Source organism: Palaemon carinicauda, chromosome 13 (assembly GCF_036898095.1).
Source record: "Palaemon carinicauda isolate YSFRI2023 chromosome 13, ASM3689809v2, whole genome shotgun sequence".
Taxonomy (NCBI): domain Eukaryota; kingdom Metazoa; phylum Arthropoda; class Malacostraca; order Decapoda; family Palaemonidae; genus Palaemon; species Palaemon carinicauda.
The window spans coordinates 27,121,288-27,147,651 of record NC_090737.1 but is presented as its reverse complement, the minus strand read 5'-3'; the positions used below and the strand labels follow the sequence as shown (position 1 = coordinate 27,147,651).

The 26,364-nt window shown below is 35.8% G+C and overlaps 1 protein-coding gene across 2 annotated transcripts in view; it reads left to right on the top strand.

Moving 5' to 3' along the window:
- The window catches only part of LOC137652237 (lysosome membrane protein 2-like), a 137,181-nt gene extending 115,732 nt beyond the window's left edge, over positions 1–21,449 (top strand). For both annotated transcript variants that reach the window (XM_068385479.1, XM_068385478.1), the window contains exon 2: positions 17,005–21,449. In XM_068385479.1, coding sequence (XP_068241580.1) covers positions 17,005–18,124 — 1,120 coding nt within the window. In that variant the 3' untranslated portion in view covers positions 18,125–21,449. The remainder of the gene's footprint in view (positions 1–17,004) is intronic.
- The last annotated feature ends 4,915 nt before the right edge of the window (positions 21,450–26,364 follow it).

Sequence of the window (26,364 nt, the reverse complement as noted above, 5' to 3'; positions counted from 1 at the left end):
TTCAATTGTGTCAAGGGCACTCCTAAATTCCATGTGCTACCCGAAATTCTTTCAATTATAGTTGGTACATATTCCACCTATTTAGCGTTTGAGTTTTTAAATTCGTTGTGCACCAGATGAACTTTGTGTCCTTGTATTTTAGTTGTCCTAGACAGTTTGGTCAAAGATTAATATGGGCCAAGCCCATGTAGTTCATTCTAATAAAGAGCGGCGTATGCTGATCTAATACAATGTACACCACTACGAGTACGAGGTGTGCCCCTTAATTTTCTTGATGCGGGTTTCCGTATATGTTCAACTCAAGTTTTAAAGGTTTTGAAGGCCGCTCATGAATGGAGTGGTAAGGGACAGTGGGCTTGCCCAATAAAGCAAGGACAATCTCTAGAGATTGACCAAATAATGATCATCCCCCAAGCCCCCTCTCCACCCAAGCTAAGACCAAGGAGGACCAGGCAATGGCTCCTGATAAATCAGCAGATAGACATGTAAGCTCCCTCAAACATCCCATCCTTAGCTCACGTGGATGGTGAGGTTGCAGCGACCAAAGGAACTAACGAGTTTGAGCGGGATTCGAACCCCAGTCTGGCTATCACCAGGCAAGGACGTTACTAGTAGGTCACCACATACAATAAGCCAGTGCCATACTAAGGTGTACGTACGATTTACTTTAATGTTTACTTTCATATTCCAGGTCCTGAGATTGAAACCCGTAAAGTTCCTAAGTCAGTGTGATCTTTCAATTGGATGTTTTACCCTCTCTCTCTCTCTCTCTCTCTCTCTCTCTCTCATGTACTGAACTAGACTGTGTTCCCTGGTTTTGCGACTAAGGTTGCCATCTGACGTGTACTAATCATGATGATAATTGTCAACAATTCTCATAAGATTCAAGAGCCTAAAGAAACTAGAATTCACTTAAATACTGTCTCATAGAAGAAAAGAGAAGCTAATGCCATGAGTATAACTAAAGTATACTAAAGCTCAAGGCACCTTGCCTTGCAGTCAAATCGTGAAGCGAACAGTAGCAGTATAGCATTGACAGTGTTATGACTTGGTGATTTTTCTGTTTATGTAATACCAGTTGATTACTGTGTATATTATCTTCCAACACGCTCGGGATAATGCAACAATAAAACCAAAAACGTACAAGATTCTCTCTCTCTCTCTCTCTCTCTCTCTCTCTCTCTCTCTCTCACATTTGGGTACATACAATAATAATTGATTGGAATGTGCTTGTGTTTTTATTTTTATTTCGCTAAACATTGTCATTTCTTGCATCGTTATTTTATGTTTGTTTCTTGTTTCCAGCAATGCTCAAGACTCCTACACTCGCTTGTCAAAAGACAAGAACAATAACTGAAAGTAAAAAGAAAAATATAATGAGATAATAGCTTCATTGTTAGATTTATCGTAGTGGTACTGAAAACTTACACTTTTTTTTTTAAGGCATAAACGTTTTAAAAGGTGACTTGGAAAAAGACATATGATTACCGGTATTTACCCTTTGTTGTATACAGGCATAGTTGTTTGATATACAAATAATAGGTTAAAATTGTCATAAAACATGGAATAGATAATGGTAACATACACCTTCCCTATATAATAAAGAATTATTGTCTGGCTATATATATATATATATATATATATATTGATATATTTATTGCCTGTCACAAGGAGCTCTTCCCGTCCTACAGTAAGTGGATAGAGGAAATAGTCATACCCTTTCCCCTGTATAAAATACGATGTCTTTGTATATGTATTTTCATTGTTGAGTTTGTTGATGTCCCTAATGGACGAAAGTACTAACTCCAATCAAGTCATATCATTTTTCCTTCCGTGGCTATAATACATACATTCATACATACATATATATATATATATATATATGTGTGTGTGTGTGTGTGTGTGTGTGTGTATATATATATATATCTATATATATGTATATATATAAATTATATATATATATATATATATATATATAAAAGAGAGAGAGATGATGGGGTTTTGTGTGAATTGCAAAGGAAGTAAATCGTTAACTGAATTCTAGAAAATAACTCAAAGAAATATGTCACAACTTCTCATGAAAGAGTGGCTTACGAAACAGGAAAAGAGATGCTTGTACGGATAGAGAGAGAGAGAGAGAGAGTGAGAGAGAGAGAGAGAGAGATTTGGAAGGGGATTATACTCGTAAGTCTGACATTTTGCGATTAAAGAGTCAATTGATGGTTCCTGGTTCGCCCAAAAAAAAAAAAAAAAAAAAAAAAAGCAAGTCTCCGCTACTCGCCATTAGTTGAATCATGTTTTTGCAGTTGGATCTTGAACGCAAAAACACGAAGTTTTTACACTATTCCAGCTGTTACCATCCTTTAAATCTCTCTCTCTCTCTCTCTCTCTCTCTCTCTCTCTCTCTCCTACTTGCTATTGTATGTATATGACAATTTCTAAGGAAATTGTATTTTGGAAAAATACAATTTTCTTACCACTGACCAATGTATCTAATAACCCTTAGTAACGCCCTTTTTATTTTTATAGCTTTATAATGTATATTTTCTTTATTACAACCGGTTAAGCATTTTTTTAATTTTGATGATATGTTAATCCAATAACCTGTAGAATACAATCATGTTCAATAGAATAAAGGATAATTAATACGGGTTTAAACAAAAGGCATTACTGATGCCGCATCCTGTATTTATATATATATATATATATATATAATATATATATATATATATTATATATATATTATATATATATATATAATATATATATATATATATATATATAATATATATATATATATATATTATATATATATATATATATATTGTGTGTGTGAGATTGAAAACTCCATTTCATTTGTCGTGTGCCTGTAGACCTAAAGTCTTGTGTTTGTGAATAGTTTAATTTAGTTTCTTGTTTCTTGTAATTTGAAAGCTGAACGAAAAGAAATTAATTTTTTTTCTTAATTTCCGCGATACATTTCCCAACAATTGTAATTAAATCGTGATTTTTCGGCTCAACTTTTCGAAATTATTAGAAACAGCTTTTGTAGATTTCCTTTGGATATATTTAAAACTTTTGAAAATAATTAGAAATTCATTTATTGAATAACCTTTTTAATGATTATAAAGTCTTTGCGGGATGATTTTGAGGTAAAAATTAAGGATTTTATTACTAAGTATTTGTGTGTATAACATTTCAGATATATAATTTATCCTCTATTGTATCTACTGTACATAACTTCAAGCATTCGTAGAGTACATTGTATTATGACTGTATTCACCCATGAGAGAGAGAGAGAGAGAGAGAGAGAGAGAGAGAGAGAGAGAGAGAGACTTATTGATTGATTGGTTATGCCCCATAACTTGTTTCAACCTTCCTTTGACGGATTGATAACTTCATCTCTAGCGAAAGACGTATGGTTGCCAAGTCTGTATTGCCTTGTCTGTACCATACTTCTTCTTCTTCTTCTTCTTCTTCTATTAACATGCTTGTTTCCCATTTTTGTATGGGGTAAGCACGGGTACCTTCTTTTTGAAGGACTTTGCTTTGGCTTTGGGGTAGACCGTAGTCCCGATGGGCTGCCCTGCCTGACATCGCTTAGACCCCGCTAGCGTATGTTGATGTACCGTACCATACTGTTGTCATTTATCACTGATAGAAAGTGTCCCATACCCTGTCATTTGTTATCTTTCGTCTGGCATTCCTCCGCGTGTTTTACCGCGTAAAACAACGGAAGCCAATTATCGTACTTAAATGTCAGAATTAGTGTGTTCGCGCTATCTATCTTCCTCCTCTTCCCGCCGAGAAATAATATTGATTCACGTGGATGGGCATTGTATCTGTGGGTACGCGTACGTGCCAACGTGTGCTAATTCATCTCTCGAAGGCCCTTATTTGGCCCTTCGAGATATCGATCTGCATTCCTCGTATTTAGCAAGAGTGGAGATGACCTCAAATGGGCGAAGTCATCCAACGCGTTCATTCAAATCTCGCCGGATAAGAATCCCTATCTGGATGCTGCAGTTGTTCACGAGTCGTGTGTCAATATTATGGCAAAGGGGCTCCGGCGAGGTAATGGTGCTCGTTGTTGCTTGCATCCGTTGCTTGCTTCATCGATGACGTAATCAAGATGGATGCTGTAGCTCAGGAAACGTTTATATTTTTTTTTCTTTTATATTCTGATGTGTATTGGAACTTTCCTTTCATCTTTGTAATAGGAATATGTATGCATTGATTCGATATAATCCAATTATATTTTAGGGGTTGTGATTTCCTATTGCAAACGTCCCTGTCTGGTATTCGCCGAACTGGGGTTCGAGTTCCCCTCAAACTTGATAGTTTCATATTAGTGTCTGCAACCTCACCATCCTTCTAAACTAAGGATGGAGGTTTGGGGAGCTATAGGTCTACCTGCTGAAGCACCAGCAGCCATTGGCTTGCCATCCCTGGCCCTAGCTTTGGTGAAGAGAAGGCTTGGGCGTTGATCATATGTATATATGGTCAGTGTCCTGCTAGCTAGGGCAATGTCACTGTCCCTTGCCTGTGCCATTCATGAGAGGCCTTTAAAACTTTATGTGAAGACCGATTGGTTAGGAAACTGAACGTCCTTGCGTGTCTCAAACTCTATTCAGAAGAATAAAGAATGAAAACTGTGGCCAAAATAATACCTGCAGAAGAGAGACACTGCTGGAGGAGAGGAATTTCAGTGGTGAGGTGGAGGCCACTTCGACTTTGCTTGCTAAAATCCATTATTGCAATATATTGCAATCATTTTTTACTGCTTAATCATGACCTGTTTGAAAGAAGAAAAAGACCACTTGGATTTGATGAGGTCCTTGAATCCTGTCGAGAATCTGTTCATAGTAAAATCCTGATAAGCAGAAATATTTGCTTTAAATTGAATATTAAATCTTACCAATAAGGGGAAGGAATTGCCTTCGATTAAGTCTTCAATTCTCATCTAGAAGGGAAACAAGTGGAAGAGTTTGATATCTCAAAAGGTAGTATAGTGTTTACCTGTGAGGAGTAAACAATATTTAATGAAATCGAGTAAAGCATCAAATCTTATCAAAACAAATATTTACATGAGCATTCGAAAGACTTTCTTCATTATGCTTAATAATAAGGCAACTTATCATTGTCTTATCGATATTTAATATTTACGAGAAAGAAGAAAAAAAACCTGGCATTTCATAATTGTTACACAGATGGTCCTGATATTATTTTCTCCGTTCTTGGAAATGAAATAAACGTAAGATCGACTACTTGAGAGAGAGAGAGAGAGAGAGAGAGAGAGAGAGAGAGAGAGTGTTACTATGATTTTATAGGTCTTAAGGACTTTTTAGTCCATCCGCGGAGACTATATGCTCTTGGATAGAGCGAATTATTTTAAACATTTAGTTTTTATGATCCTGTCTAACTTATTCTTGAAATCGTTTACTGCGATAATGTTTACTACATCCGATGGAAATCTGTTTAATGTATTTGCTCTTGTGTATGTAAATAAATTACCTCATTGAGTGGGTTGTATCTTTTCAATTCCAGGTTGTATCCGTTACCTCTGAGAGAGAGAGAGAGAGAGAGAGAGAGAGAGAGAGAGAGGATTGTAGGTTGAGGGATCTGTCTAGAATTGTCCTAACGCAATATATTTTATAACACCCAATTGGTAAAATTGTCTCGTGGCGTCAAGGATGTCACTTGTACCAGTGGCGCGAGACGGCTTCGGCGAAAGAAAGTAGGCAGAGATAGTCTACCAAAATGTTAGTTTTTGCTTATTTATTTTCTATTATCTTCATTCGAGTTTTGTTTTAGGTAGTTTCTCTCAATATAATTAAATTATTATTTAATTGATTTTCTAATTCATCATCAATGAAGTACAAAATGTATTTGTAAAATTTGTTATATCCACGTAAGGAAAAATGAAAGATTTGATTGGAGGTAATCGTTTCTTCTTATTAGTGAAGCAGATGGATTCGCAACGAGAATGCACATAGAGAGGTCGTTTTTATTTATACAGGGGAATGGGGTCCCTCAGCTGTCAGTTTCTTGATAATTTCAGATAAGTCAGATTTTAGATATGAGGAGTATACAGAATTTGGGATTTTTAGACATATATATATATATATATATATGTGTGTGTGTGTGTGTGTGTGTGTACACAGAGAGAGAGAGAGAGAGAGAGAGAGGAGAGAGAGAGAGAAAGAGAAAGTGTTAAGACCCCATTCCTATAAACAAAAATGTCTGGACAAACCTGAAGAAAATAAATTGCTACCGTTTAATAAGAAAAAATCCACGAAACTTAGCCTTAAAAACTACCCAGTTGAACAGGGTAATAATGGGACACAGTCATGCAAAATTCTAAAATTAAATACGTTTAACGGTCACTTCATGACTACGATCTCAGTGACACGTGGGATGATGCTTCAACACGAGACAGTCTAGACCAGACAAAGTCCAGTTCTGGCATTTTTCTGTAATTTTCCTGCAAGTTGGAAAATAACAGATTTTATTCGTGTCATGTTTCGAACGGGACTTGGATATGTGGTGAGATGTTCCTCCGCTTTTTGCTTTCTATTGTTTATATTATTTGTATTATATTTATATTATAATTATATTTGTATTATCTATTTTGGATTATCCATTGGAAGGTTACTTGACATAGTTTTTTTATTGTTACTGTTCTTAAATTTTTTTTCGTATTGATTGTTCATTACTTCCCTTGAAGGTTTTATTTATTTCTTTATTTCCTTTCCTCACTGGGCTGTTTCTTCCCTGTTGGAGCCCTTGGCTTATAACATCCTGCTTTTCCAATCAAGGTTGGAGATTAGATAGTAATAATAATAATAATGATTACAGTTATTTTTTCTTAGTTGATCCATGTCTGTATTTTTTCTATCCTAGGGTACAGCAAAGAAGAGAGAGAGAGAGAGAGAGAGAGAGAGATGAGAGAGAGAGAGAGAGAGAATGAATATTATCTATACTTTAAAATTGTAGGTTGCACGCAAAGCCTCTTAATTTTTTTCTTGCCTCAGAAGTGGGCACCGCAGAAAATTACTTTTTGAGATTATCGGGGCCGTTGCCCTGTGTTTACGTAGCTTCTGTCTCTTAAAAATGAATTGAGCAAGATAGAAAAAATGGTGTGTTTACGGGGCAAATTGAATAGTTATGCCCCCATATTTATTTAGACTAGACCTCGTCCGTGTTATTTGAAAAGCCTTGGTGCGATTTGCTTACATGTGTTAAAGCTTTCCTTATTCGCTCACAATTGTTTTGTCTGGAACATTTTTTTCTACGCTTTGTGAATTTTCTTCTTCTTCTTCTTCTTCTTCTTCTATGAAGCGTGAAGTAGGAAATGACGAATGGTGAAGTATAGATTTAAAAGCTCAAAATAGAGGCGACTGGCGAAATCTAACTGAGGCTCTTTGCGTCAATAGGCGTGGGAGATGATGGTTATTATTATTATTATTATTATTATTATTATTATTATTATTATTATTATTATTATTATTATTATTATTATTATGATTGTTGTTGTTGTTTTTGTAACGTGTAAATATTAAACCTCAACTTTTGAACTGTGATTGTAGTCGTATATACTAATTTTGAGTCCTTTTGTATATATAAGTAAAACATGAGCCTAGATGCTGCGATTGGAACTATGGTAAATAATGCTAATAGGGAAACTGGCGCGATAATGAATTTAAAATTGCAATATCGTGATTTTAATCAATGTAAATGTCAACCACAATGGCATTTAATACCGAATTCTACATTTGGGAATGTATATTCACTGGAAATTCATTTATGATAAATGCTTCTGGCTGGGCAAGGATTCGAATCTATGCCCTGAGCCGAAACAATGCCACAGGGACGATCTTACCAATGGAGCTATTAAGAGAGTTGTCAGAAGCATTTATTATAAATGAATTCCAGTGGATATATATTACCAAGGTAGGATTCGGTATTAAATGTCATTGTGGTTGATATTTACAATATATATATATATATATATATAGTATATATATATATATATATAGTATATATATATATATATATACTATATATATACTATATATATATGTATATATATATATATATATACTATATATATACTATATATATATATGTATATATATATATATATATGTGTGTGTGTGTATATATATATATATATTATATTATATATATATATATAATATATATATAGTAAATTTGTGTATTCAATTGTTGAATGAATAGACACCTTCACTATCATTTTCGTTGTTTTTTTTTTCTTTGAAAAAATCTTTAATTGAGATTTTGCTGGCTCAAATAATTTCTCATCTGACTCAAATAATTTCCCATCTGACTATACGTATACATAGAACAAAAGACATCGCGGTAATTTCTCTTTAATGGTCACCATGATCATTATCACTACCATTATTGTGAACACCGACAGAACCTATCTTATTGTACAATTCGCCTTGCGAATACAATTACAATACATTGAAATAATCTGTTTACAGATAATAGTAACCATAGGCCTATCTTCCCTCTTTCGCTGTAGTTGGTTGCATACTCTATTATTATTATTATTATTATTATTATTATTATTAGTTACAGCCCAAGGGCTCCAACAGGGAAAATAGCCCAGTGAGGAAAGGTAATAGATGGAATAGTGTGTCTTTGTGTAACCTCAAGCAATAGAACTCTAACCCAAGACAGTGGAAGACCATAATCTGACGGCTCGTCTCTCAACTCCTGTCCGGCTTGAGATTACTCGTTTATCGATTATTTCCGCTGCAATTATCGCTCTGCAGTTCACATCCTTCAAGGAGAATGATAGGCTCTTGGACTGTGTAACGTCGTTGTGGAAGAAAGCTGGTTTTTCCTGCAGATCCGGATCAGATTTAAGCAAGTTTCTGCTGCCTTCTCAAAGGGAGCGATTGTCCACTTTTTTTTTTTTTTTTTTTTTTTGAGACGCTGGTTTTTAATTTGTCCGGGAAAGACTTGAATGCCGAGAACGTATTTTTATATCTTTTATGTGATCATGTTTGGTGCGTTGAAAAATGTTATATATATATATATATATATGTGTGTGTGTGTGTGTGTGTGTGTATATTTATATATATATATATATATGTGTGTGTGTGTGTGTGTGTGTGCAATAAATCTATGGAAGTATACATGTGTAAATAATTATCTTTTTACATTTTGGTTTACATAAATACAGCCTTTGATTATTACTACTATATTTTAACTGCAATATATTATTTTGTGATTTTTTTTAATTGTTTACAATTGGAATGTTTGATATAAAGAAAAATCAATTGAAATGTTCTCCAAAAATTTTTATTTCTTTAGTAATGAATACTTAAAGTATGTCCAGTTTTTCTTATATCTATATATAAACATCCCATGATGTTTTTCAGTATTTCATCAGACGGTATACTGTAATCACTACTAGACAGGATGTAAGCAAACCCCTTTTTATAGTAGGCCTCTTAGATGATTAAAGTCTTTTGCGGAGTACAGTATTATGTCTCTCCTTTATTGGTAGAAAATTTAAATTTTATTTCAAAGATGTTACTGTTATATGCCACAATAGGCATACAGTTATGTGTTTTATTGTACTTATTACAAATGCTTTAAAGTTAACTAACCTTCAATCTAAAACTGGCGATCTTTTTATTACCAAAGGGATCCGTAGAGCTGGAATAGGGTAGTTGTGGCCTGATTGGTAACGTCTCTGTCTGGTGATTGCCAGACGGGTATTCGAGTCCCGTTCAGACTCGTTAGTTCCTTTAATGTCTGCAACCTTACCATCCTTTGGAGCTAAGGAGGGGGTTTAGGGAGCATAAAGATCTATCTGCTGAGTCATCAGCAGCCATAGCCTGGCCCTCCTGGTTCTTGCTTGGGTGGAGAGGGGACTTGGGAGCTGATCATATGATATATGATCAGTCTTTAGGGCATTGTCCTGCTTGCTAGGTCAATGTCACTGTCCCTTGCCTCTGTCATTCATGAGTGGAATTTAAACCTTTAAAAGGAAGAATTTTGTTGTTAACATTTATATTATAACTTTCTGCCTTAGAGTAAAACGTTTTTGATAGATTTTAATTTAATTTCAATGCAAAAAAAAAACCAAATGCTTATTGGGATTGGATTAAAAAATTCCACCACGATGATGTCGCTTACTATTGATTTATTGCAAACTCGAACTAAGATAAAATCCCTATATTTGCAAAGTTTAGATTGTCACCTAGTTAGTGTTTGTATCGTAGCGCTTTCAAAATCCATTTTTGTGATACTTTTATCTCTGTAGTTGTTATGTGGCTACTTTCCCTTTATGGTATAAGAGACTACAGCTATGGTAAGCAGCTCTTCAAAGAGAAGGGCACTCCAAAATCAAACCATTGTTCTCGAGTCTTGGCCAGTGCCTTAGCCTAGCCTCTGTATTATAGTCTTCCGCTGTCTTGGGTTATAATTCTCTAGTTTGAGAGTACAGTAAGGCACACCATTCCATCTATTACCTTTCCTCACTGGGCTATTTTCCCTGTTGGAGCCCCTGGGCTTATAGCATCCTGCTTTTCCAACTAGGACTGTAACTTATAATAATAATAATAATTGATAATAATAATAATAATAATAGAATATGCAACCAACTACAGGGAAAAGTTCCTAGTTGTTTACGGGCGTGATATTTTTTATTTACATAAGCATTATACATGTAAGTGGGTTGCTTATAATATGGCTTATGTGGCGTTGACCGACTCGCCAATCTCTTTGACAGAGATTACAGAACTTTAAAGAATAAAACAGGGTGCGATAAACATGGGTACAGAGAAGGGTTTGCATAAGCAGCATTCATGTAACTTGGTGAGATATTTCTTTAATTTTGATGGTGCCTTTTTTTTGTGTGTTATTGTTGAAAGTGTGTGTTTATATATAGGTATATGTGACCCAAATAAGCGTTCAAATGTTTGGTGAGCAATACGTGAATATTTTTTGGACCTGGTAGATATTTTGTGATTTGGTCGTTGTAATGAAATGATGATGCGAATTTGAAAGGAAAATACTTAGACCAATGTAAAAGACGAGAGAGAGAGAGAGAGAGAGAGAGAGAGAGAGAGAGAGAGAGTAATAATGATTTTATAAATAGATTCTGTTCACTTGAATGACTCGAGACCTTTTGTTATTGACCAAAATAATGGCATTAATTTTCTTAAGTAAAAGTAAAATGACATTTTCAATTCTGGTAATCATTTTAGGAATTAGCGTCACGGAACATTCATAGAATTTGTTGTAATTATATCAGGCATGAATGTCTCTTGATACTAAAAGTAGAAATGAATAAACACTAAATGCGCATAAAAGACTTAATTACGTGTTTTTATTGTACTCCTGGAGTTTAGAACAGGTTGAAATCATATCTGTATTATGCAATTCTTATAAAGGCCACCCTTGTTCTCACGCAGTGGCTGGAAATTCAAGTCTTGAATTGACACCCTGAAGTTGTTCACATGTTATGATAGTTTTTTTACTCTACTGTTTTTAAAATATTTTATTTTAATTGTTCATTACTTCTCATATCGTTTATTTATTTCCTTATTACCTTTCCTCACGAGGCTATTTTTCCCTTATGAAGCCATTGGACTTATAGCTTCTTGCTTAGGTGGTAGTAGTAGTAGTAGTAGTAGTAGTATATGCTTAAATATCTCTTCACTATTACCATTGATAAAGGCTTAACTCTGGAGTGCAGACACACTTTGATATTTATATGTAATTTTATCTCGCTTTGGAGTGACAGCTTAACTTGGTGAAAGGGTTTTGTGTATCGCCATGATCAGCAAAGCTCTGCTAGTCAGGGCCACCCGTAGTAGGTTGGTTTGCTGTGAGCTATCAGACGGAAATCTCCCACCATCGTCAATCCGCACTGACCAGCGTGGTGATGAAAGCTAACCAAATCTCAGACATGAATAACCACATATCTTAAGCATATGTCTTGCAGTGGATTAGAAAGTATATATATATATATATATATATATATATATTTCCTCTGAGGCAGAATGGCTCAAATACAAGGGATGATGTCTTTCGTATGTTAAAAAAAAGGTCGTTTATATTTGTCCATATTGCCCCTATAATTTTTGTTACTCTAGATTTTATAATAGTACTGAAATAGATAATCTCTCTCTCTCTCTCTCTCTCTCTCTCTCTCTCTCTACACTTATTGAATATTTTATCATTTCTACATTAATGAGTTTCAGTTTCTCTCTCTCTCTCTCTCTCTCTCTCTCTCTACACTTAATCACTTCTACGTTAATGAGTTTCAATTCTCTCTCTCTCTCTCTCTCTCTCTCTCTCTCTCTCATGCAAGATATTTAAGATTCTGTAACTTCAAAAGTAATAAGTTCCATGGAAATATGCAAGTGTTGAAACACGCCCACAAGTGCTCCATCACGCCCACAAGCCCACAGCAAGAGGCCAAGAAAAATTTTAAAAAAAACTAGTAGTTTGGTGTGCCATATTCCACCTTAATCTCCATTACCTGTTAAGAAGTCACGGTCTGCGTGTCTCTTGATGTTGCTGGCCGCCTCCTGTCTGCGTGTCTGTCTTCGTTGCCGCCTCGTCTTTTGGTATACAAGACGAGTTAAAGGAAGGATTATCCGTCTCATCCTTCTATATCCTTTCTCTTGTCTTTCCATTCGTGGATGGGACGGGTTGCGGGAGTATATTCAGTCCATTTAACGGTGTAATGGATAAGGATTTATGTTTAGCAGAAGTGTATTCTCTTGGGAGAGAGAGAGAGAGAGAGAGAGAGAGAGAGAGAGAGAGAGCAATTCGGTCAAGGTAATCTTCAAACCAACGGGGTGGTATCATTCATCAGTTACCTCCTTCCCTCCCCCTCTTTTTTCAATTTTTCCTTTTTTTTTCCAAAATATGACACCCACTGGGTTCGTATCATTAATCATTGACCACCGTCCCCTTTTTTTTTAAATTTTCCTTTCTCTTTTCCTTCTTTTTTTCTTGATGTAACCCAAAGCCTATATAGAGTAACATCTCTGAGGAGTGAAACCCTATTTCTTTTTTAATTGGTAAATCATGTTATTGAAACTGTAGTGTGGTTTTTTTTTCGACGCATTCGCTTAATTTTTCTTAGTGTAACGATTTATAAAAGGAAAAATATTCCTGTGTAGGGATAATGTAATCACATTTTCTTGTTCGTCATTGTGTACTCACAATGTAATATATATATATATATATATATAAATATATATATATATATATATATATATTTTATATATATATATATATATATAGTATTGTTAGGAAATATACAAATTACTAAAAATTTGTGATATATATATATATATATATATGTACAGTATTATATATATATATATATATGTGTGTGTGTGTGTGTGTGTGCATATAATGCGAATGGCAGATAATATATGGATTGACGAGCTAAGTAATTTGCGGTTATAGACTGTTAAGAAGACCATAAATAGACGGGAATGGATGGACGTGTCTGAGGCCTTTTTCCTTCAGTGGACTAGCGACGGCTGCTGCTGCTGCTGATAATGTGTGTATATATATATATATATATATATACATATATATATAAAGAGAGAGAGAGAGAGAGAGAGAGAGAGAGAGAGAGAGAGCAGTCAACTTCGCTCATATTCATTCATATATTTGACTCCCTGTTCTTGAAGACAATAACATGAAATGTCCTTCTAGCGGATTCCAATTGTATAAGAAGACAGTTTCATTCTTAGCATTTTTTAATCGAGGTCCCAAGGTCCATTGAGAACCAGGATATAACCAATGAAAGTATATTAGAACCCCCCAGTCTGAGAGTTTCTCAAGCGGATGACATCAAAGGATAGTCAAGTGGTCTTGATCAGCTTGGAAATAGTTGGTTTCGACCGTAATTTATCTATTGAATATGCATACATATACTGTATGTATATGTATATCATGTATGTGTAATTGGAGATCATACTTTCGTTTACGTTGACCTTATTAGACTCATTATATATGAAAATAGTAACTCCGATCAAAGTTTGATTGGACTTTCTAGTTTTATCACGTGTCTGCTGTCTGGATTTTAACTCACACACATATACCGTATGTGTGTGCGTGTATATATGTATATATATATATATATATATATATATAATCAGAACCTCTTCAATTAAACCCGTCGCTCTTCCACCTCTATATTCTATCTCACGCTTTGCTTCTAAAGTAAAATATTTTAATCTCATCGATTTATCTTTTATACCATATATCTCTAACATACTACGAATTGCCTATTGATTATATCAAAAGTTTTATGGAGTGTCATGTATGTCACATAGCTTTTAACCTTTACTTCAAGGATTTCATAAAAGGGTTTCATAACTAAAGCTAGTGTGGACTTTCTTCCATGCTTGAAATAACCCTTTTATCATCCAAACACTTCCTTGCTTTAAAGCCTTTGTAAGTCTAACAAGTCTCCTCTATACAAAGAAAGGGTGATTCCTCTCAATCATTCTTTTGTAAACTTTTGCATATTCAGAGATACTCTTTATAGCGTAGTCTCAGCCACCACCACTGTATCTCACTTGTAGATATCAACTGGTGTTAACCCAAAATTAGGTTTACTATCCTGTTAGTTTAATGACAGATGATTAAGCTGGAAAACCGTGTTTGTGATTAATTACGAAATTTGTAATTTGTAACAATAAATTAGGTGAAATTTAGTTGGTACAAAACTAATTTTTCTGTTACCCGAGTTTTGTGACTGGCTTGATATGTATAGAGAACGGAATAGGTCAAATCCTTTTTTTCAATCAACATCTTTCTACTTGGAGTTAGGGCAAGTCTTTGGCAATTTTCGTTGATCCCTGTTATCAAAGCCATAAAAAAAAAATAATAAAAAAAAAATAAAATCAAAGCCAGTGGAATATATAATTAATATAGTTTACTCATTAGTAAAAAAAAAAAAAAAAAGGTATACAAAGGGGAAAAGTGAGCGCTAGGTATCTACGTTTCTCTCCCAACGGTCAAGTTGTTGTTGAGATGCAAGTTAGAAACCTCACCAACCAAAAGTAGAAGAAGTTAGAACACGTAAATCCTTCCTGGGGTCCTTTTTGCTCAATTGACCCAATTGCCAGAGTCATTCTCTCTCTCTCTCTCTCTCTCTCTCTCTCTCATAGCCCTTAGGTATGCTCAAGATAGGGGCGAATTTGATCTGGTCCATGTTGCAGGTGATGCTGGGAGTTGGGGGGTTTTAGGGGTCGGGGGGAGAAAGGGTTTATGTTTAGGGATGACAACGAATTATTGGTTTAACAAGAGAGAGAGAGAGAGAGAGAGAGAGAGAGAGAGAGAGAGAGAGAGAGAAATCAACTCTTTGCCCAGTCGAGGTATGTTGTAGTAAATGATTAGGTTAATGGACCCTTCCTTTTAGCACTTGCCAAGCACTGATAGATGGGTATAAAGATATGGTTCTAACATAGAATATAACAGGTAGGATATATGAATGGGAAAGTTAATAGAAAAAATAAGGAAAGAATAATGGAGAGACGCAGAATAGTCTGATCAGTAACTGTTCTTTCTTCTTCAGTTACGTGGCAATTTGAAAATGAATCCTCAGACATATTTTCTTCACTTTGACACGGGTTTGTAAGACCATCCATTTATATATGCGGGTGATTTTTTTTCATTTTTTTTTTCTTTTTTAGACTTCGTAAACTTGCAAAATACGAGTTAATCATCATATTAATTTTTATGTGGGTGTCCGTGGTGTTGTTATTCTATGGTGTAAAATTAAATGTGTTATCTTTTTCAATTCGTCTTGATAAATGGAATTAATGTTAAGACTTAAGGAGGTTAGGATTTTTCAAATTGTTTGGGACATCTAAACTTGGATAAACGATGTTCTTGCCTTTATTGTGATAATAGATAATTAATTTAGTTTTATATGGCAGTTTTAATTCCAGTTGAATATCTTGATGGTATTACAACAGTCCAAGAAAGTCTATAAAGATAATACTTGTAGAGAGAGAGAGAGAGAGAGAGAGAGAGAGAGAGAGAGAGAGAGAGAGAGAGAGAGAGAGAGAGAGCGGCCCTAGCATGAACTTCTAACTGACAGTCAGACAGACAGACAGATAGAGTGGGGTTTACCATGAGCTTCTAACTTGTCATTTTAGCAGTACCCACTTATTTTTCATTGACCATGAAGGTAACACGACTGAGAATCCTCGTCATGTTTCCTATCATTATCTTATAAAAAACATTAAGTGAAAAAAAAAAAAAACTTATTTGAAATCCGAAATAATTTTAAAACGAAGAATCCTTTTCTGCGTCTGTGTTTCTTTACTATATAAATTAATCAGCTTAGAGGAAGAATTGTACCAAAAAATACTGCAATTTTTCAACACCTAATATTGTATTGTCCGCTTAGTCAAGATCTTTGAGTAGAGTTGAATACAATCCGTTACTCACTGTGAACATTTTATTAGGTAGTTGGAGTTAGAAAGAAGATAGACTGTTGTGGGGGTTTCGAGTTAAAAGGAGAATTCAAGATCTTCTAAGAACTGCTTGATGTTCTTAAGTGCCAGCAAGCAGTTGACAAATCACTGACGCTTTTGGTCAATTTACGTTAAAAAAGCTGGGCATAGGAGCCAATTTTAATCCACTTGGCCCATCTGCATCTCTCTCTCTCTCTCTCTCTCTCTCTCTCTCTCTCTCTCTCTTGTTCATTACTTCTCTTGTAGTCTTTATTTATTTATTTATTTCCTTTTCTCGCTGCGCTGTTTCATGTTGGAGCCCTTGGGCTTACAGCATTGTGCTTTTCCAACTAGGGTTGTAGCTTATGTAGTTATAATAGTAATAATTTGTGTTGACTGTTCCGTACTATATCATTTAGGAATTTCAAATAATTTTGTGATATATGTTCTTGTAAATTACAATGAATATGAATTTCTATCGTCCACCATCAACTGTACTCACTCCCTCTTTTCTCCGCAGGCCGGACCCGACGAAGCACAGAACCGAGTTCGACATCTACCCTGACCTGGGCGTCCCTCTGCGAGTGAAGCTCCGTATGCAGATGAACGTGATGTTGGACCGCAACCAAGCTTTGGAACGCGCCCGTCACTACGACCTCGTCCTGCCCATCTTCTGGTTCGAGGTTGGCATCGACTCTCTGCCCGGGGAGGTGGTGGGACTCTTGAAGCTGGCCCAGAACCTTCCCCCGGTGGTCAAGACGACCAGCGTCACCCTCTGCACCGCCCTGACCATCATCTTCCTGATACTCTTGCTGGCGCAGACGGTGGCTGCTTGGTGTGGAGTGAGGGCGACGCCTGAGGACGAAGAGCTGGACGACGAAGATGAGGAAAGGCGTCGCACTCCCGAACCCCCCTTCGTCGACCATCACCCGCATCATCCGTACTTGACCCCTCCCCCCTGGGATTACGAGGGACTGCACAAGCCGAGGCGCGGAGGCTCGACCACATCGTCGTCCTTGGCCTCGACCCTCCCTCCCCCAGGATTAGACATCCCTATCATCGACGACCACACTCTGCTGCCGCCCTATCGGAGGCGCAACAATCTGGACCTCCCCGACGCCCCTCCGCAGGAACCAGACGAACCTGTGGCTGTGGACCAGATCCCTCCGCCTTACAGCCCCGGTCCCCCTCAGCGGACCCCATCGACGGTGTCCGTTGAAATCCACACGACGGCGTCAGATGACGACCTGCCCGACCTGCCCTACGACCCTCCGGTCACCAAGGTGGCTCCCCTCCAGCGGTCCTCGCCGGATTACCCGGCGTTGATACAGCCGCCCCCCGAGACCGTCGAGGAGAAAGACGAAGAAGATGAAGACAGCAGTAACGAACAGTATCCTCTAGAACCCGAAAGAGTAACCCCGTCGACGCCTCCTCCTCTCCCCGGGGAGGAGGTTGTTGCTCCTCTGGCGGGAATCGAAGACACGAAAGACATTGACGCGAGTAGCGGCGGGGTCCCTAGTCCATTATCCTCCCCCAGAACTGCTACTGAGCCTTTAGCTACTTCGAGTCCCCACGGCTCCTCCATTAGTAACGAGGATAGCCGTGGCAATTTGCCGCCTCCTTTAGAATCTGATCTATAATTTATTTATTGTTCAAAGGCCTTTGCTTCTTGTAGATGTAGGCTGAGAGAGAGAGAGAGAGAGAGAGAGAGAGAGAGAGAGAGAGAGAGAGTACCCATTAGACATTATGAACAATATTGTATGTGCATTCCTGGTATGCTGTTTGTGTCCAAATATGCGACCTGTTCAGAATGTATTTTCTTCAATGAATGATCATTTATATATTTTGTTCCATCTAGATTTTGAAAAAAAAATATGACGATTACCATTCCAACTTGAATTAATTCGTAGTATTGATTTTTATATTTTTACGCTATGGTAGGAATCGGTTTGATGTAAAATTTTTATTTTTGTGTAAGTGTTCTATTAAAATTGATCTCCAAACCATCGTTCATTTTAATTGGTGAATGCTCATCGAGTATGATAAATTTTATTGGTAGTTGAGTAAATATAGTAAACATTATTTAGCAAATATCGGAGGACAAAATTCCAAGTAATACATTTGCTCATTTTCTTTTTATATATTTGTAATGAATTTCGATGTTTTCAAATAGATGGCCTATTTCTGTAGAATTAGTTCGTTTTGTGAGATTCAGTGTACTTTAGAGTAATGAAAGGATTTTATAAGTAATTGCAGAAGTTATATTATTAATATTTCACAATAGAGTTAAAGCTTTTATGATCTCTTTAAGACAAATATTTAATTTCCTCCAATGTTTTTTAGAAACTTAATTTTCAGTCAACTTGTCAACAATAACTTCTTGGGTATTTACATTAATTTTCTTTCATTTTTTTTTTTTTTTTTTTTTTGTATTCATCTAAATGAATATTCCTTAAAATACATATCCCACTTCATTTATTGTTCAGTAACTTATTTATGGCTAAGATTTTTTTCAAAACTACTAAAAAGCCCAAGTTTTAATTTTAGTTTTAATTTTTAAAATTCTATTTTTTGAAGGAGAATTTCTTCCTCATTTGTTTAGTTCTTATAAAAAAACCTTGTTGGAAAGAAAGCTCAATTTCATTCTGTTAGAAGTTTCATTCCTTAAGTTGTCACAATAAAAGTTTAAGTTCGCGGAATCAAAGTCTGGTTCCTAAATTAGTCTTGCAGAGAGATTACCTTTTTATACTTTTTATTCTATTTTCTATTGCTTTATTTCGTCTTCCATATTTGTGGACACTGCAATATTTACATTTAAGTCTGAATGTATTTAAGTATGTTTTAATTTTTTCTTATTTTTTTATTTTTATTTTTATTAGGAACTTGAGGTTAGTCAACAATTTATTCATCATTTGTTTTATTTTCTTATATAATACAATTGTTGCTCATACCACTGTCAAATGTTTCCTGTAGTATATCAGCCAGTATTGTCTTTCAGTTATAGTGTAGTTTGCATATCATGTTGCCATTAGTGCCCTAGACACCAAAAACAGTGTCAACTAGGATTGTTAGTTAGATCAGTTGCCAGTGAGGCATTATATTCCCCCCTTTTCTAAAGCAAATAGTCATTACTTGCAAGCTATTGTCTTGTGTTTTTTTTTTTTTTTTTTTTAGGGGGAGGGGATGGGAGTTGTTCATTCATTTTAAGGCCAGTGTTGTTTTTATTTCATATGCCGTCGCTGATTTAGCGAGAGTGATAACTGAAACTTATTAGCTTTCTGTTCATTTAGGAGTTGCAACTTATAGTTGTATATATTAGGTATCCAATTAGTAGATTTTTAATTTTCCATTTCATTGTATGTTCATTTTTTTGCAATCTTTTTCTAGCGCACTGATAGTGCTGTCATTTTGTATGTGCAACGGAATGTGGTATGTATAGAAGGTATTACAGAATTATGTGTAATGAGATAAATCATGAAAAGCTAATATAAAGAATGTTTATGACAGGCTTTTTGCCCAAATTTTCGTAGTTGTAATCCTTTTTAAAAAGAAAATCCTATTTTTTTGGATTTCATGTTAAGTCATTTCTTCAGTGTTTGTGATAAAGAATGTTTTTTTATGCCACAAGGAAGGTCGAACTGGAAAGACAAGGAGTAAATAGTAACCATCAAATTTTACCCGAGCCAAGTGTAAGAACTAGTGACTCAGAGATTTTTAATCTTGCTTGAAAAAAAAAGAATGTAAAATGTATATAGATCAAAGCCTCGTATATATTTTGAAATTGATGCTTCCAATATACTGCATGTGTCCATCAGATTGATTAATACATCTTTGAGTGAACTGAAACATTCCAATGGTATACATAGGTTTTTTATAAATTGTTTTTTTTTAATCTGTAGTGTGATTGATTGTAAAACTCGGATGAGTTCATATTTTGAACATTATTCGGAATGGGGCATTTAATGTTGAATGTTACCGCGTCCGTTCGTGTTGCCATGATTTCTAAACCAGTTTCTTGATTTATGTATCATACTAGTATGTTTATGTTGTTATCTTGCACATTTGTCTTTAGAAAATATTCTGTGTTCATATTTCCCATGAACAGTAATCTGTAGTACAGCATTCGGTCTTCCAATATATTTTATAAGCAGTGTCTTCAGTTAAACTTAAGTGTCAACTGAAAACAAATGAATAGCTATATACAGCATTGCCCTCTAATCTGTCAATGTAAACAGAAAAATTAACTGCTATAAACAGCATTGCCCTCTTAATGGTAATGTTTTTTTCATGACATTTGTACCCTTGTGCCTTGTAAATCGTACGCCATATTGCCATTACTGTGTTTTGTATTTTTGTATAGGTAGCTTTGATGCTGGTTACACTATGTACATTACGTAATAACCCCATGCCCATATATTTTATAATACGCTTTGGAGAGGGGTTGTTAGTCAAAGGGGACTAGCCAACCAAGGGAACACATATCAATCATGGAGTAATTGAATTGTAAACATGATAATTATATGCAGTATTCATGATAATCCCCTTATTTTGTACGTTTTCTATAGTCGCCTCGGAGATTCCGGGCGAAGTAAGCCCCACCCCCCTGATAACGTCATAGCCATAAGGAGATGTATTGTGACCGCTGTAAACGTGGAAGACAACGTGATTGGCTATGACGTCATCAGGGGGTGGGACTTATTTCATCCGGAATCTTTGCGGCGACTAATACTGTTGTCCATGCGTTTTCTAAGTCTTATCTCTTTTTTTATATATTGTATACAGTGTTGGTGATCTGGAATAACAATGAGGATGATGTTTATACATCGTATAAAGATGTCTTTTGTGTCTTCGAATTGTCACCCTGGATGACATTTTCTCCTGAGATATATTTTTGATAGAAACTTTCTAGTTGATCACGGAGACACGTGAGAGTTCGCCCATGTGTAAATAAAAGTGAATTTTGTTGGACGTGTTTTACTTCACCTGTGGTTTATATTTTGCATTTTTCTTTTTGTCTAAATTCATCTGCTGTACAGTTTATGATATGAAATATAAATTCGAATTCTCTTAAGATAGTTGATCATCAAATCTGTGGCTAATTAAGAATGTCAGATCAACCTTGTTCTTTACGCAATCTTTATTAGAAATTGTGTATAGCCTAAACTCTAGTCATTCTGATCACGGGAGATTATTTTTGCTGTAAATGTAGAATTATATGACACTTGGTACTGAATTGCTCATAATACTCCCTGACCACAGCCATAGACCATTGATCAGCTGAAATTAAAACAAATTATTTTAAAATCTAGGCGAAGCCTAATTGCATATATTTATCATTAAAGGAAATTCCTTATTGATATGAGATCCCATGATATAGTAAATTTGATATTAAAGAGTATTAATAACTTATTTAAAAACAAAGTAAATCACAAATGGCTTTGATAAATTTATCGTATATATAGATATAGGACCCACTGCCACCGCATCAACTCTCTCTCTCTCTCTCTCTCTCTCTCTCTCTCTCTCATATATATATATATATATATATATATATATATATATATATATATATATATATATATATATATATATATATATGCATGAAAGCTTATTGAAATACATTTTATGTCACCTTTTTGAAACTTCCCTGCCTGGCGATATATATATGCTGGCTGGGGTCGAGACCTGCACAAGTTGGATAGTTTCTCTTGCTTGAGGGTACACTCGGGCACACTATTCTATCTAATTTCTCATCCTCCTGTTTTGTTAAATTGTTTATAGTTTCTATAGGAATGATTTATTTTAATGTTACTGTCCTTAAAATATTTTATTTTTCCTTGTTTCCTTTCCCTTTTGGGCCCCCTGGGCTTAAAGCAATCTGCTTTTCCAACTAGGGTTGTAGCTTAGCAGTTGATAATAATTACAATAATAATAGTGGTTGCAAGTGCAAACTCGCCACTCTTGTGAGCTAAAGATGAAGGGTTCGAGGAAACCTATAGGCCTACCAACCACCTAGGGGCTAGAGTCTAGACCTACTGTCAAAAAGCCCCTGTCCGGAGAGAAGCTCCGGGCAATCTAAAGAAGAAGAAGAAGAGTAGGCCTACCTGTTGAGGTATCAGCAGCCATTGCCTTGACCTCCATAATCCTAGCTTGGACGCTGATCAAATTATATATGATCAGTCTCTAGTGTATTGTCACTGTCCCTTTCCTCTGCCATTCATGAGTGACCTTTTAACAAAACACTGACAGAGGGCGGTTCCTAAGAAAGGAAGCTCTTCACAAATATACTAATTAAAAAAAAGTAGCCAAGCCTTTTAATCAATTGATAACGCCACCAACTTGAAATTCTTTCAATCAGAAGAGAAATTGTCCTTTTCGCGGTGCCAAATTTGAGGATAATTCTCCTCAAAGGATATATTAGCAAACAATCCTATTCAAAATTCCATTGAATTATACTGAAATTGCAATCTTGGATGATATATTGATCATTTATAGATTTTTCTACTGTGAATATCAACAAACATGAAATAATGATTTATTTATGTATTCACTATGACTATCTAATCAAGTAGTAACCTCAATTATATATAAACATTTTCCACGAAAATGTGCCAATCGAAAGACTATATGATGATAGTGTGTCTGCAGACATTTATTTTCCACAACAGGTGATTTTCGATTTCCATTTTACATATCAGACTACGTAGATATGCTGGACATCTCAACTTTAACCGAAAATTTTATAGTTGGGGTGACTCCAATAAGTAATAGAGCTTTGACAAGAGTTTATTTATCCATTTCCTTTCCTCACTGGGCTATTTTTCCTTTTTGAGTCCTCGGGCTTTTAAGTATCCTGTTTTTCCAACTAGGGTTGTAGCTTAGCTAAAACCAATGATAATGCTAATGGCAGAATTGTAACAGTTGGTGAAGTTTCCACTTAGATTGTATTGAAAAGAAAAGAGAAATCTTAAACCATGTGTGATAAAAGACACTAAAGATAAAAAAAAATATCTAAAATTATAAAAATATATCATATAGTCATCTGAGGCTCCCTTGTAAAGGCAAATTCTAAATCCTTAACCTGAACTTTCGAGACACCAGGATTCATTTTCAAAGATAAATTCAAATAATTGCTTTCATTGCTCTAAATACCCAGGAATATGACAAACAAATCTTGCAGGTCCTGCCGTGTGTATGGGTGCCCCTGTGTGATAAGATCAGAAAAACTGCCATTAATCTGAAAGTAAGTAACGCCTACAAGTCAACAATAAGTAATAACCTTAGTTCACACAGAGAAGACCTTATCAAGTTAATCCCAATTCCTGGAAGGATGGAAGATTAAACCGTTTTCCGGGTAAATCTCATTAACAAAATATGTATTCTGTTTCTTCTCGCACTGAAAAGCCTGAACTCCCACAAAAATGTGTAAATACGAGCGGTCCAACCATGCGTGCCCACAAGCACGCGGGCACTCCTAGACTTTGTGTAACCCTAACCCTTGCTTTCAAACCACAACCGTCGGAGTTACGTTAGCCCTTCCCCAAACTGAAGACGATGTGTTTCATGGAAAGTAAACTTTGGACAAAGAAGTGAAGTGCAGACGCTGTCATATGACCTAACATAAATGGACAACGTAAGTTTTAGCGTAAACTTTAAATCAGCTCATTATTAAGTTTGCAACACATGGCTATTTATGATGATTATTTCACCTGATGTGTTGCAAACTCATCAATGAGTTGTTTTATTTTTAATCAAAGCACAGATTCCTGAATTCGACAAGAATAGATACAGTGGACTTGCAGTGGAAATACTTCGCTCTTGGTGGCTCAGTGGTAAAGTCTTACATTTGTTTCGACTCAGATGCATATGGGTTCGGGTCCTTGCCCAGCCAGAAGCATTTATCATAATGAATTTAAGGTGGATTTATAACCCCATGGTTAAAATACGATAGTAAAAACCATTTTTTTGGTTAACCTTTACTTATATTAAAGTCGCGCGTATCAGTGCGCACACACACACAGAGTTTTCACTTCACGTCTATCGATACACATGAGATGGCAAAAGAAGAGTACAGATTGCTTTTGATACAGCTGTGCATTAACTGTTACTAAATTATCTAAGCTCCATCGGTATTGAAGACTGAGCTTTTGAATACCTAAAAGACTAATTGGTTGACAGAAACTACTGTGTGCAAATTAGAAACTCTCATTCATCATACGAACCATTAAACAGCATCTTTTATGATAAGATAATCCCTACAGGAAGATATATAGGAGGTGCTACAAGACCTGATATTGTTATCTGGAATAAAGAAGAAAAAAAGAAAAGATTATAGATGTGGCAGTACCCAGTGACTTTGGCCTCAGAGCTGAGAGGCAGAAAATAACAAAATGTCAAGAACTGAAGAACGACCTGAAAAATACATGGGAACTGAAAGAAATACGATTAATACCTGTGATGGTGGGGACAACAGGACTTAGTGAAGAAAAATCTGAGACACCTTCAGACGATACCAAGTTGTCCAAGGATGAATGAGGTGTAGATTGCTACCATCAATGGAACGGTGACCATCTTGAAAAGAGCCTCGGATACAAGGCTAGTGGAGCATAGAGGTGCAACCGTAGACTCCAGGTTGGGGTCCACTGCATTACTAATATAAAGTAAAACCAATTAAGGTATTAAGACAAAGGGGTACCTCAGCCCTCAGTGTAGTGTACTATGCCTAATTCTACTCTGTATCTATAGTATTGGTCTATCGAAAGTAGTACAAAGGCGGCATGGAATGAAGTTCAAACTATTTGCAGAAGATACACAATTCTACTTATCCATAATTGATATACACGGCACTGCCGAAACTCTAAACCGAATCTTGCCAGTGTTAGGGAATGGATGACAATCAAAGAACTAAAATTAAATAAAATAAAACTAAGTTTATGGCGGTTGGAAAGGAAAAGAGCTTAAGAAATTTGGGTGGTCTTCAACTAGACAAATAACTCTACCCTGATATCTGGTAAAGTTCGATATCTAGAAGTATCTCTTGACTGTAACTTGTCTCAATGTCCAAATAAATAATGTAGTTAAAACTGTTGGCTATCATCCTAGAAACATTGCTTTTATAAAGAAGTACCTGGAAAACACTAGAAAACATAATAAATAGAGGAGCAAGACTGATAAAAGGTGTCCCACCCCAAGAAAGGATCACCAATACACTAATTAATTTTGGCCGATTATTAAAGCAAGAATTGAGTTTAAAATATGTACAATAACCAACCCATCAAGGTATCAGAACCGGACTTCCAAAATATCTTAGATAATTGCTACATGAGCAACCAGAAAATTGTGTTGAAACGAGAAAAGTTACAGGTGGTTTCAAATCATTGGAACCTAGATATACTCAAATGTCTTCTGTTGGTCTAGACTCTAGAGCCTTTAAATGTGCAGCGCCAAGACTATGTATACAATAAGAACTCACTAGACATCCGAAAGACTGAAGATATTAAGATTTTCAAGAGAAAACTAAAGAATTTCTTGTTTTCTAAGTGCTTCGATAGTGTAGATTTGGTAATAAATGAGCTATGTGCAGTGTGAAATGCCAAATGCCTTATAATGGACATGAAAGAATGACTGAGTAGGTCCTGTCTAGAGCAGGTAGAGATAGTTCCCCTGCTGTATGGAACCAGAAAAGCAGAGCTTACAGTATAGTTACTAGGCCCACTCTCTCCTTTTTCCTTTTTTTATCTTATTCCAGCTGATGGAGCTGGGGGGAGAGTGACTGCTCCCCGCACTCTAGTTTTGGGGTGTTTGAATGTGCGTGGATGTAGTACGATAGAGAGTAAAAGATGTGAGATTGGAAGTACGTTTAGAAGTAGAAGGGTGGATG